Here is a 13,355-nt window from a genome sequence, read left to right as displayed (position 1 = left end):
GGTGGACAATCATTTTTTCGAAGGGATAAAGCTCAAGCCACTCTAGATGTTACTAATCCTTCATTTCAAGGGAGATATGTGTATGATGGTAACAGGTTTCAAGCTAGGTACCCACCTCCCAAACGCTCTTTGGCTGAAATGGTCGAGGCCTTGTCACAATCAAGAAAAGCCTTCACACAAGTAGAACGAGAAGGAATACTAAAGACTGCTGGATTATCTGGAGAGTCCATACTATGGAGGTTATATGATCTCTATGGTTTTAATTTATCATTGGACTTAGTATATGATGCAATGCATGTTTTTTCCTTGAATGTTTTTAGCAAATATATCACTTCACTCATGAGAGCATCAACCAATGAGACCAAAAGAGCGATAGACTCTTGTGTTGAGGTAGTAAGTAAGATTGCGCCTTCATCTATTCGGTATGGGCGATGGCCACATGTTCCAAGTAAGCATCATGAAAGCTTTAAGGCTGAGGAGAACCAAAAGTTTATGCAATGGTGCCTACCATATATCTTAAACAAAATAGAAGGTATTCCGAAGCACTTACATGACTTGGGTCTACTGAAGTGGGTTTTCTTCAAGGACGTCATGTCACAATATATCAAAAGGTCTTTTATAATGGTGATATTTATAAGGTTGGAGATGATGTAGTGGTAAGAGTGGATGGAAACGATGCAACGGAAAGTGTAGGTCATTGGAAGGCACACATTAGGGAGTTTTTCTCTATACAATGGGATGGAGAGTATATGGTTTTTTTTAGTGCAGAGTACTATAAGCAATGCATTACAATGATAAATGACAAGGAGCATTTGTTGATAGACCCAGTAACAGGAATGAGTGTATTACAAGCTCAATGTCTTCCATACTATTGGGATTGTATAAGATCCATAAGTTCTTTGTTGCATAAGTTTATGCCTTTGCCTAGTATTAGTAGTAAACTTATTGCATATGAAACAAAAGACTTGGCTCAAAGAACGCGGCTATTGAAAATAGGTGAAGTTGGTTGTGTGCCTCCTTGGTTGGAACATGATGATGTTGTGCTAGCACGCATTGATGTTAGTGATTTGAATAGTCAATTTCTACATGCTGTGATAAGAGCAGTTGATTATGAAAGGAAGCAAATCATGCTAGCATGGCTGAAACAAGATCACACGCATGAGAACACATGGAAGGTTGATAATGAAGAGAGCTTTTGGAGGGACTGGAACTGTTGCATCATAATAGTACCAGGATGGGCGGTTATCAGTAAGAGGAGAGTAGTGTCATCTAATGGTGAAACTTCTTATTTACCTATGGCTTGGATATCATAATAATACCATGATATCATTGGGTATGCATGATGCATTTTCATGCAAGCGAGAACAAGTAAGAATAATTATTCTTTTTCGTTTATTACTTATAATGCTCTTTTCTTAATTAGAAGAAATATTCTTATTGTAAAAACAAATACTAGCTATTTTTTTAAATTTTTTTGCTAAGCCTTATGGTTTTATTGAATTGTTGTTCAGGCTAGAGTTTATTATGTCTTCTCCCGATGTACCGAATTTGGAATCCTTATTGGAAACTATCTCTCAACTACAAAAGACAGTAGAGCAGCTAAAGGGAAATAATACTAGCTCTTCAAAAAGATTGCATGTGGTAAGCTCCATGAGTAAAGAGATGTCCAAAATGCCTCAACGATGCACAATGCAAACAAATAGTGGTGATGTATCTTTGCTAGAGATTCCTACTTATGATCAAATTTTTCGACCCCCAAAGTTGGCAGATCGTGAGTGTGGCATGCTCTATGGAAGGGATTTTTTACTACGCCATTGCAGGGATAACCAAAATGTGACTTACTGTAAAAACCATCGTACAATGCAGTTGTGGGTCAAAAATAATGAGATTATTATGGATTTACGGCACAATAAAGATGAACAACAAAAAATCAAGGATTTTATTCAAGATAACTATGATCAAATTTTGCCACTTAAGTTTCCCGGAGCTACATACTTTTGGAAGCAAGAAGATGTTTATATGTACTATGTTCGAACAATGCAAGCAAGCCGAAAGTACAAAAAAAGAAAAAGCATCACCTCTTCTGCGGGCTCTTCAGTGGGATCTTCTATGGTAATATCTTTCTTCATAATGCAAATTGTCTATTATGTTCTTCTTTTATATTTAAATAAATTCACTATATTATAATTATTGCAGGAAACAATTGGTGCATTATTTGAGAAAGAAGAACAAGTTTTGCAGGGATATGTAAGTTTGATGATTTATTTTCAAATTTGGATTTCCCTTCTATACGTTTAAGTCATTATACATGTGTTAATTCTTGAGCATTTTATTATAATGATGATAGGAGGAAGAACAACTTATAGTAGCTGCATCTATAGAGGATCATGCTCCATGTCAATATGACTTGGAACACGGTAGTGAAATGTTGGTTCAGGTTTGTATCACATATTTCACATACATTGTAATTTATACTTATTTTCTTGTGAATTTGTTTATAAGAATTATGTAATCTTTGTTAGGTAGGAGAAGGTGTTTATTGCCCAGAAATGCCACAAGAGTTAGCAACGACTGAAGATCATCATTTTTCAGCATCTAAATCTTTTATGGAGTTATTGCAAGAGACAGAACAGGTTGGAAAATTGATTATCATTGCCATTTTATATTATATCAGTTGAGTTTAATATGGATATCTAATTAGTATTTTTTAATGATTTAGGTTGAGGATTTGAATCAAACTTGCGTTCATGAGACTTCGCTAAATCCTGAGGATATGTCAATTGCAAGAAAGAGCAAGCGCACACCAAAGGTATACATTATACCTCTTTATAACGGGTTTAATGTTAATTCTTATGCATCGTTTTTTTTCGTTTGTCTCACATGGGAATCTAGAACTTAATATTTATTCTTCTTTAAAGTGGAGTGAGAAGATGAAAAAAAACATGCAAAAAATGAAGGCAAGTAAAGCTGCTAAAAAGCAACAAAGACTGAAGGTATTTATTATTTTAGTTTTTCTACTTTAAATCATATATCTTACATGTAAAATCATGCATACATATTTGGTAGTTGGTTTCCATTTTACGTTATATAAAAGATTACTCTTTACTACTTGTTTTCCTTTCATAGGAGCTTAATGCCATCCATGTCGAGAAGGACCTCGATTTTTGTGTTGATATGTCTTCTCAAGTAAGCTCTTTTTTTAAATATGATGCATTCTTCTTTTTATAAATTAGTAAACAAGGATTATAATATATTTTTATTGCTTCTTTCAGATTGATGAATTTTGTGAAGAGGATCAAGAGACAATTCTCTTGAAGTTTTTAGAGATACATACTATTAATGAAATGTATGCGTCTCTAAAGACTAACTACAACATTATCAAAAGAGACCCTACTTTCCATGGACACAAAACTGAGCATAGCTTGCCTGCAATGAGGAAAGCTATAGTGGATTGGCTAGTTTTAGAAAAAAAAGTTATTGTAAAGAAGCATGAAGACCACATTTTGAGTCTTGATGATGTACATGTATCGGAATGACATGTGTGCATTTAGAACAATTGGATGAACTCTATTTTTGGATGAACAATTGGATGCATTTTGAACAATTGGATGAATAATTCAGTCTTAATGATGTACATGTATCGGAATGATACATGTGCATTTTGAACAATTGGATGAACTCTATTTTTGTTTCTTGATGTCCAATAAGTATGCAAGTATTCATGTTGTTTAATATTTTTATAAAGTTTCTTAGTAACTAGTTGTTTCTTTCTTTCTTTGAAGATGAGTTTGCATTCTACATCTTGATTATGCAGTTATCTTTAATTCATTCTAAATGTCACTTTACATTTTTTAATACGATGTATATGGAAATTTAATTGTGTGAGTAAAAATTGATTTTGTAATATATAAAATTTATCAATCTCAGCTTTTACTACATAGATAGAGTTACTATAGTGAATCTATTATATAGTAACATTCTAAAGTAAATTTGCTAGTCTATATGAAAAATGCTCAGTTTTACTATATTGCTAAATTTACTAGAATTAGTCTTACTAGTAAACTTAGGATATAGATTTGCTATATAGTAAAAACTTAACTATATAGTAAATTCTTGTCTATATGGAAAATGCTTGGTTTTACTATATTGCTAAATTTACTAGAATTAGTCTTACTAGTAAACTTATAATATAGATTCGCCATATAGTAAAATCTTATCTACATAGATACTCCTTGGTTTTCCTATATACAAATTTACTAGATATAGTATATCTAGCAAATTAATGTTAATCATTTGCTATATAATAAATTACTTACTATATAGACAATCTAGTAAATGTTCAGAATTTACTATTCTGGAATTTTGCTAGATACGTTCATTTGTATCTAGCAAAATACCTTTTTTTTACTATATAGACAAAGGTTTAGAGTTCCTTGTGGAATATATTAGACGATGAAACAATGTTAGAGAAGAGATGCCAATCGCTACGAAAGCTTGGCTTGTGGAAATGACCTTACGAATCTATTGTAACCACTCAGGTCTCTTAGGCTTCTATTTCTACGATCGATTCATAAATGAAAGATCTCACGATTTGCATCATCTTCCGTCTCCTTGTTTCGAGCTCGCTCTGTCTTCTATTAGATCTTTAGAGTCTTCTTCTAATTCAGACATGGTATCAGAGCGTTGGTTCTGCCCCTAAGCCTGACGCCCACCAAGATCGAATTATGCTGTTTGACAATGGGGGATGATCGCACACAGAGTCTGAGGATGTAATGTTAGGAACGCTTCCACGGCTACCCAAGCGTTAGATTGTTGAAGACCTCACCCGATTGAATGGCCTCTTCATCGAGTGCCTTCGAATCCCTGAAAGAATTCAGAATCGTGGATCGATTTGATGGATCCAATTACCACTTGTGGAAGCTGCGCATCACTGCAACGCTTCAAGCAAAAGAAGGTTTGTGGAAGACTGTGACTGGAGATGATGAAAAGCCGTAGAAAGAGGAGGCAGACGATCTCTCAGCGTGGGAAAAGCGGGATGCAAAGGGCAAGCAAGAGATCTTCTATCAATTGGCCAATGCACAACTCTTGCATGTCAGTGGTGCCAAATCATCCAAGGAAGCATGGGATCAGCTTGCGTCTCTTTACGAAACCAAATCAATGGCAAATAAGACTTATTTGAGGCGCCAACTCTTCAACCTGAAGATGGACGATTCCGACTCCATTGCAACACACATATTGAAGTTCAAGTCTTTCATAGAACAACTGGCGTCAATTGGAACGTCAATTGCTAAGGACGAGGACTGCATAATGTTCCTAAATTCATTGCCTGAATCCTATGATCACCTGAACGTGATGTTGAGCGTAGTTACAAAAGAAATGAAATTTAAAGAGCTCGCAAGCATTATACTTCAAGAAGCGATTCGTCAGAAACAGAATCATAAAGCAAAAGGCCAAGACGTAGGTGCACTGAAAGCCCTCTATGCAAGTTCGGAACAATTCAAGAAGAGAACCAGTCCCAATGCAGATTCTAGCTCTTGGAATGCACGCAGCTCTTCCCAAGTCGACATGAGCAAGAGGGAATGCTTCTACTGCGGGAAATTTGGACATTTTGCTCGCAACTGGAGGACTTGAAGACCGGTAGAACTGAGGCGAATGCAGCGTCCATAGAGAAAGATCCAACGTTGAAGTTCTTCTAAAAGCTGCAATTTGTCAGATTGTTAGATTGTTAGATTGTCAGATAGTTTGATAGGCTGTTAGATGGATGAAAGTGATGCTTGACTTAAGGGAGGGTGTTGGAATTAATAAGTCAAGCACGAACTAAATCCTAAGCTACGTTAGTACAGAATATGTTAGACGATGAAACAATGTTAGAGAAGAGATGCCAATCGCTACGAAACCTTGGCTTGTGGAAATCACCTTATGGATCTCTTGGCCTTCTATTTCTACGATCAATTCATGAATGAAAGATCTCAGGATTTGCATCATCTTTGGTCTCCTTGTTTCGAGTTTTGTCTTCTATTAGATCTTTAGAGTCTTGCTTCTAATTCAGACAACTTCTGCTTGGCGCATCTCCCAGCTCGTCCTCCATCTCCAACCTCTCCAAGCCCAATCATGGAAGCTTGCCTATGGCAAGGTGCTTTCTCAAGCTAGGCAAATCATAAGGTATCTCTTTAAGCTACTCAATTTTAAGCACTTCACACCAAAAAGGGCATTGCACTGTCCATTTTGGTGTGAAGTGCCTGAAAAATGACCATCTTGTACTCTCCATGGACCCTTCCATAGCCACTCATAGGATGGGCATTTTTTATGCACATCACACCAAAAAAGGAAGCGTGTTAATGTGCAATCCTTTTTTATGTGAAGTGCTCTAAAAATATCCTCTCTATGGACCCTTCCATAGCCACTCACAGGATGGGCATTTTCAGAGCACTTCACACCAAAAAGGGTAGCGGGATAAGGCGATGACCTTTTTGGTGTGAAGTTCTCTAAAAATATCCTCTCCATGGACCCTTCCATAGCCACTCATAGGAAGGGCATTTTTAGAGCACTTCATACCAAAAAGGACACCGCGGTAATGCACTACCCTTTTTGATGTGAAGTGCTCTAAAAGTGTATTCCAAAAACATGTAGACATTCACTTGCTTTTGAAAGCGAGGCCAAGAATTTGTGTACCACTTATAGAATACATAACTTATGTATGTCTTCTCTTTGAACAAGAAAAAGGGTGTTGTGGCTCACTTTCTTAAGTTATCAAATCTTCAAAGAACTATAAATTTTGTGTTGGCTAATGGATCTAGTATGGGTTCCTTTTTTATTTTATTATGTTTAATGGTTCTACAATGGCAAATTTCATGTCAATATTTGTGGATTAGAACAAGATTATGGTATGGAAAAAGTTCTATTTGTAATCAATCATTCTTTGCTTCACTTCACTATATGGAAATAGCAGTGTATTAGATACTCACGCTATTTATTTCATCATGGAAAGAAGGGATTTTTTTTTTTCATTTCACACCAAAAAGGGCAGCACATTCACGTGCTATCCAATTTTTTATCAAGTGCAAAAAAAAAATCCTCTCTTTGCACTCATCTCAAGAAGTTACCATGCCTTTCTCACATCACATACATCAAATTTACGACCCTACCTTCAGTCTAAGATTTCCTTGTTAGATATGCTCAATGCCCCACCCTCCTGGTAATCACATGGCTTGGGCTGCAACCATTATGGATTGGTTGTCATGTGTAGAGAGCTATGCCTAGAGGAGACTAGAAGAGAGCTATGAGGCTTGTTCATGTCTCTTCTACAAGATTGTGGATGCGACCTGTGGGAGCTATGCCATGGCATCAAATAGGAGTTGTTCCATCAGGTTTACACTTGATAATTGCTCGGCTGACATGTGGCTATAGCCACCTGGTGCTCTATATTGGGGCACATTGCAAAATTGTAGGGCCTTTGCTAGGCTTGCCCATGGAGAGGAAAAGGTACCGGTGGTGAAGGATGTGGTCTCCTGGGGGTTATGGAGACTGAGACATAGGGCATAGGGGGAGTGATCGCCGTGGTTTTGGCTCTAGGATGGAGACCAATGGTAATTGTTTCATCAATGGGAAGGCCTTCGATCAGAATGGGCTCCTCCTGAACCTGTTTGGCCTTGTTCTGAGAATCCGGCTACTGAAGTCATAGTTGTCGCTCATGAATTCTTGCATTTGGCGGTCCTCATATTGTGGGAATAGCTAGCTTAGGTCCGGTTGCAGATGATCAGCCCGAGTAGCACTGGGCATTGTCCTCGCTCGCTTAATCTTGACCTCTGTCTCTTTGATCTCTCTCTGCGCTAGCCCTGTGGTGGATTTTTTGGCCACCCCGAAGCCGACTAGTAGATGCTGCTACCGCAAGTAGTAGAGGACCGGCATGTATAGCATGGGATTGCCAATTACTTCCCCATACGTCTTGAGGTCATCCCTCATCTGATTACAGAAATAGTCTGACCAACTTGTAAGCTAGGGCTCCACCGAACGTATCAAGATATCGGCCATAATGGACTATTGTCTGTTTGCTTGACTTGCGTGAGCCATTGCAAGGCTCTTGCCGATTTCTCGACCTTGAGCTTGTGAATGGCGGCAAACTAGAGTCGGCCCTTGCTCTTCTGTCGATCATACTGGCAGACCGTGCAGAGAGCATCCTACTTCTTTTTCATGGATTACTTCTCGCCAACAACCGACAGGCCGAAGGCTGCACATACCACATATTGATTGATCTAGTAGTGGTGGGCATTGCATGCTGCATCTCCCAGAATGCCAACATTGGTATTGATGTTGTACACCTGGAGCAATTCTATGGCAGCTTCATGTCCAGGTGGCATGGGAGATGGTCTGCCACTCTGAGTAGGCCAATAACTCTGAGTGCATCCTGCACCTTTGGCTTCTTCACTGTTGCATATGCTGTCGTTGTATGGTAGTGGAGGTAGCTGAACAAGCAACCTAGCTAGCTCCACTATCAATTCATCCATTAGTTACATCTGTTTAGTCATTGTCTAAAGTAGTGTCATTTGCTTACACTATTGGAGCTTAGCGTTACAGGCTCTCGCTTCCTCGATGGCCTGGCGTTTCATCCTGGCAACCTCGGCCTTGAGTTTTTTTTCTCTATGCACGGCTTGAAGGGTGGAGAGAGTGAGTAGCCTGTAGTATCTTTTCAATTTGCTCGTGTTAAGGTAGCCATCCATTTTTATCCCATCAAGGATGGCTATTTGGCATGATCCTTGGGGAGTGATCTCAACCATGTGGTAGGGACCCATACCTCGGTACTTTAGCTTAAGTTTGGTATTACGGGCATTGTACAGGAGTGCCAAATCTCCCTCTGCCAGGTGCTACTTGAGGTTGCGATCGAGCCACTTTTTACATCGAGCCTTTTCTACCCAGAGAGAGTAGGCAGAACACAACCTTGTCTCTTCTAACCTTTCGAGGTCAACAAGCTATTCTGCTAACACATTCTCTGTAAGTCTTTCCTTAACAGTAAGACGAAGGCTAGGCACTACGAACTCCATTGGCATCACTGCCTCCACCTCGAAGGCTCGGCTGAAGGGGGTATTGTTGTCTTTGTGCCAACATGGACTTAGGTAGTATAGAATGTGTGTGTAGAGTAGCGGCGGCAAAGCTCTAATTGTACTTGCATAAGGCTAGGAATAATCTCTCTTAAGAATCCTCAACAAGCAAGTTCTACTTGCAACTCCAACATGCAGGTTCTACTTGCAACTCCTACATGCGATTCCTACATGCATGTCCTACATGCAACATGCAAGTTCTACTTGCAACTCCTACATGCAAGTCCTACATGCGATTCCTACATAGTTCTACATGCAACTCCTACATGCAAGTCTAACATGTGATTCCTACTGTATGCATGTTCTACTTGCAACTTCTACTTGCAACTCCTACATGCAAGTCCAACATGTGATTCCTACATGCATGTTCTACATGCGAATTCTACATGCAACTCCTCCTACATGCAACATGCAACATGTGAGTCCTATGTAACTTGCAACTCCTACATGCAACTTCTATATACAAGTTCTACATGTAAAGAGAGAATGTCTTACAATTCCTACATGCAGAGAGAGAAGCTCTCCAACTTGTATAAATGCCCCATAATGGAATGAAGCCCACACTCTTTGGGGCATTGTGTTGAGTTCTACTTTGGTATTCTAAGCAATTGTCTCAAGTGTCCATGCTTCCTTGCACTCCCTCCCCCCCTCCTCCTCCTCCTCCCTCCTCCTTCTCCCTCCTCCTCCTCCTCCTCCTCCCTCCTCCTCCTCCCTCTTCTCTCTCTCCTTTCCCCCCATGCTCTTACATCTTCTTCCTCTCCCTATAGCTTTTGCTCATGGTCCTCTACCAATAGCTTCCTCTACCTCAACTGTCTTAATTTCTTTTAACATCATCACGCATTTCCCTTGTTACAGGAATGTGCCAAAATCATTGTTTTTAATGCATTATAATTTTAAAACTCTGCAACACCATATATAATGGTTGAACCAATTCATGGCCCTATCACTTAACATGCCTACAAACTATTGCATTTTCTTTGTGTCCGTGAGCATTGTCTAAAATCTCTTTGCCTAGCATCGTGTCTTAAATTGGGCTACGAGGCTATCTAGGTCTTCATTTTTGTGACTCTTAGACTTAGCAAACTTGCACTTTAAACACATATTTCATTAATTTTGGACTCTAATTCCTATATTTGGACTAATCCAAAAAATCCTTCCCAAATGGTAAGTTTCCTTTATGAAAATATCATTCGAGAATCAAAGTTTACTTTTTGGCACTATCATTTCCACATAATAAATTTCACAATATCTCTATATAATCATTAGGGGAGAATTGGGGTCTCAAAAGGGCCTCCAATTAGTGTTTCCTAATTTCAAGGATATAAGGGAGGGATTTGAGGTGTACCAATGAGAGTGCTCCAAGGTGTGGGATGATGCTATATTGAGGTGGAGGGTGGGAAGGCCTAAAAAGAGCCCTTATTGGTTGTTCCCCTTATGGTAGGGACCACCCAAACCATCCTCCCATGCTCGGGGGGGGCACTCATCATATGTAACCCTATCACGTGAGTTCAACAGAAGGATATTTTATATTTCTAAAATTTACAGAAATAAATATACATAAGGGACTATTTAAAATAGTTTTGGAAAAAATTTACAGATTTGTATAGAAAAGGGGTACATTTTATTAATGAAAAAATTTATAGATAAGGGATTTTAAATATAGGCCTTGAACACACGTGATATAGAGGGTTTATACATAGTGACCCCCCTGAGCTCCCATGTACACCTTCTCCACATTATCCCCAAATGGAATTTAAGAGGAGGTGGGCCCTTGGGCAAGTTTAATTCCCCCCCTCTCTCTAGGTGGTTTACTTTATGAAAATATCATTCCCAAATCAAAAGTTTACGTTTTGACACTATCCTTTCTCAATAAAAATTATATTTACTCACACTATTATTTTGAACCAATAATACAAAAAATAGGAAACATAATTCGTACCTTACTCTATATTGTGAAAATCCTAGTATAAATATTTATTTTAAAGAAATTCAATCCTCTTTTAAAAACTAAAAATTTCCTTAACTTATCAATAATTTAAATATACAAAAAACCATGATAATATTATATTATATTTATTTATTTATATTTATTTAGAGGGGGAAGCCTCGAGAAAGGAAAGAAGGTAAGGGAAGAGTGATGGGAGGAGAGAGAGAGAGAGAGAGAGAGAGAGAGAGAGAGAGAGAGAGAGGGATGAAGGGGGAGGGGAAGGGGAATAGAGAGGAGAGTCGAGGAGAGGGAAGGGAAAGGAAAGGAAAGGGGGAGAGGAAAGGGGAGGAGAGGTCTCTTGTGTTGCCGCCACAGGAGTAAAAATTTCAACACAAAAAGGTAGGAAGCCTCTCCCACTTAGAGGCCCCCCCACTTTGCAAAACTTTTCCCCTCTTTACACCCCAACATTGTTCCCATTCCAAAAAGTATCGTGGGGTGATAAAATAAATAAATTTCACCTCCATAAAGAAGACAGACAAAATTTGAATGTGGAGAAATTTTCAAAGATTTTGTTTATTTCATACTGGGTAGAGAAGGTTACATAAGTACAAGGAGGCTGGCAAGATAAGATATGTAGCTAGTCCTAGGAGGGGTCTGACGCAACCAGGGGTGGAATGAAGTCTGGGAGTCTAGGAATCAATATGTGCCCCTCCCCTTTAATTATTTACTCTAGATCTTCAATTGCCTCTATCAAAACCTCTTTGTCAGTTATTTCTTAGTATTCAAGATCCATTTCCACACCATACAAGATTGGAACAAGGTGTGATCTTGGTAGGAATGCCCAATCCACCTTGTTGTTGAAGATCTTGTCATACTACAAGAATAGTGCTTCCAATTGCTCTGCAAGTTTATCATTTATGGTGGCCATGTGGCAAGGAGAGAGGTGGAGGGAGATGGTGAGTAAGCAAAGGAGGGAAAAGTTGCGCGAATTTGCAGTCTGCCAAGGAGGAGGGAGAGAGTAGGGGAACCCCCCAAAAGTCAAATGGGTGAGTAAATGCCCCAAATGGGGGTGGGGACAAGAGGGGGCTAGTGAGAGAGAGTGGGGACCAAGGACATTCTCTCCACCAATGAGAGGCCCAACAAGAATCCTATATTCTTTTAATGTCCAAGCCTTCCTATTGGTTGATTTCTTAATCACATTTCTTAATGGCCTAATCCAAGAGGCCCTTTTTGAGTCCAAAATTCCCCTAAGGCTTGGCATCCAAACTAATCTACCCATCCCAAACATGAAAATGATATTTAAACATTATGAAATTGCCTTCTCTATTTTTTTGCAAGAAAAGAGTTTTCGTTTCGGGTTTTCTCTAAAACTACAATGGGGAGAGTCGACAATATTGTTTGAGATTTGCTTTGGGGGAATCAGTGGCATTTTATTCATTAGAACTTGATCACTTTGCCTAAGTAGATAGTAGGTCTTAATTAGATAGATATGAAGACCAAGTGTGATAGTCTTTTTTTAAATGGCTAATGAAATTGCCTCCATTAAGCCATTCACTACAAGGCATATTCCCCTTTTTCGATGAAAATACTGACATTTTTTACACTAAAATTTTTTTTTTACAGGCGCAAACGTCGTTATAAGCATTGAAAAAGAACAGTCGCTATATAGCAATGCTAATAAACGTTGCTATATAGCGACACTGGTAAACATCGCTATATAGCGATAGTGGTAAACATCGCTATACAGTGACGATTAACAGAACTTAAAAAAAAGCATTAGTGGGGCTAAACAGGGCAATAGCAAGCCCTGTTTTGCCCCACTAATGTTTTTTTTTAGTAATTACAAAAAAAAGTTTTTTATTACAAAATTTCCCTTGCGAAAAGGGTGATACAAAATCGCTCAAATGAAATGATCGAGCAACAAAAGTATATACATGTCGAAGATATAGAACATTATTTGTTACAAAATTACCCTTTCGAAAAGGGTGATACAAAATCGCTCAAACGAGTCGATATACGAAATGATATACATGGCGAAGTATATGCAAACTACTACTACTACTACTCATTCGAATCATCATCATCGTCCTCCTCATCCTCGTCTTACTGACCTAATCCTTGGTCCTCATGAGTTGCACCTGCTCCCTGACCCTCATCAGGTGTGCCTAATCCCTAGCCCTCGTGATCGCTCGCCTCTAATAATGGGATGCTCGAGCTTTGATCCTAAGACCGCCTGCTTCTTTTGGTCATCTTGATACCACCAATCAGTAGTAATGCCGCTCTTGAAGTGGTGGCTCATCAATCGCCTCATGGTGGGCATCACTGCTTTGCCC

General features: G+C 38.9%; 1 protein-coding gene across 1 annotated transcript; it reads left to right on the top strand.

The window, feature by feature from the left end:
• The first annotated feature begins 1,860 nt into the window (after positions 1-1,860).
• Positions 1,861-3,604, top strand: LOC147892074 (uncharacterized). Its single transcript, XM_087388566.1, has 8 exons — positions 1,861-2,112; positions 2,197-2,247; positions 2,348-2,437; positions 2,523-2,633; positions 2,720-2,809; positions 2,919-2,993; positions 3,127-3,186; positions 3,273-3,604. The coding sequence occupies exons 1-8, from the start codon at positions 1,861-1,863 to the stop codon at positions 3,534-3,536; spliced, it is 993 nt and encodes a 330-aa protein (XP_087244692.1). The 3' UTR covers positions 3,537-3,604.
• The last annotated feature ends 9,751 nt before the right edge of the window (positions 3,605-13,355 follow it).

The sequence above is a fragment of the Dipteris shenzhenensis genome, chromosome 17, assembly GCF_047967505.1.
Source record: "Dipteris shenzhenensis isolate YYH24624 ecotype China chromosome 17, Dip_SZ_1.0, whole genome shotgun sequence".
NCBI lineage: Eukaryota > Viridiplantae > Streptophyta > Polypodiopsida > Gleicheniales > Dipteridaceae > Dipteris > Dipteris shenzhenensis.
Note: the sequence above shows the minus strand (reverse complement) of the source record. Positions and strands in the feature narration are given on the sequence as shown.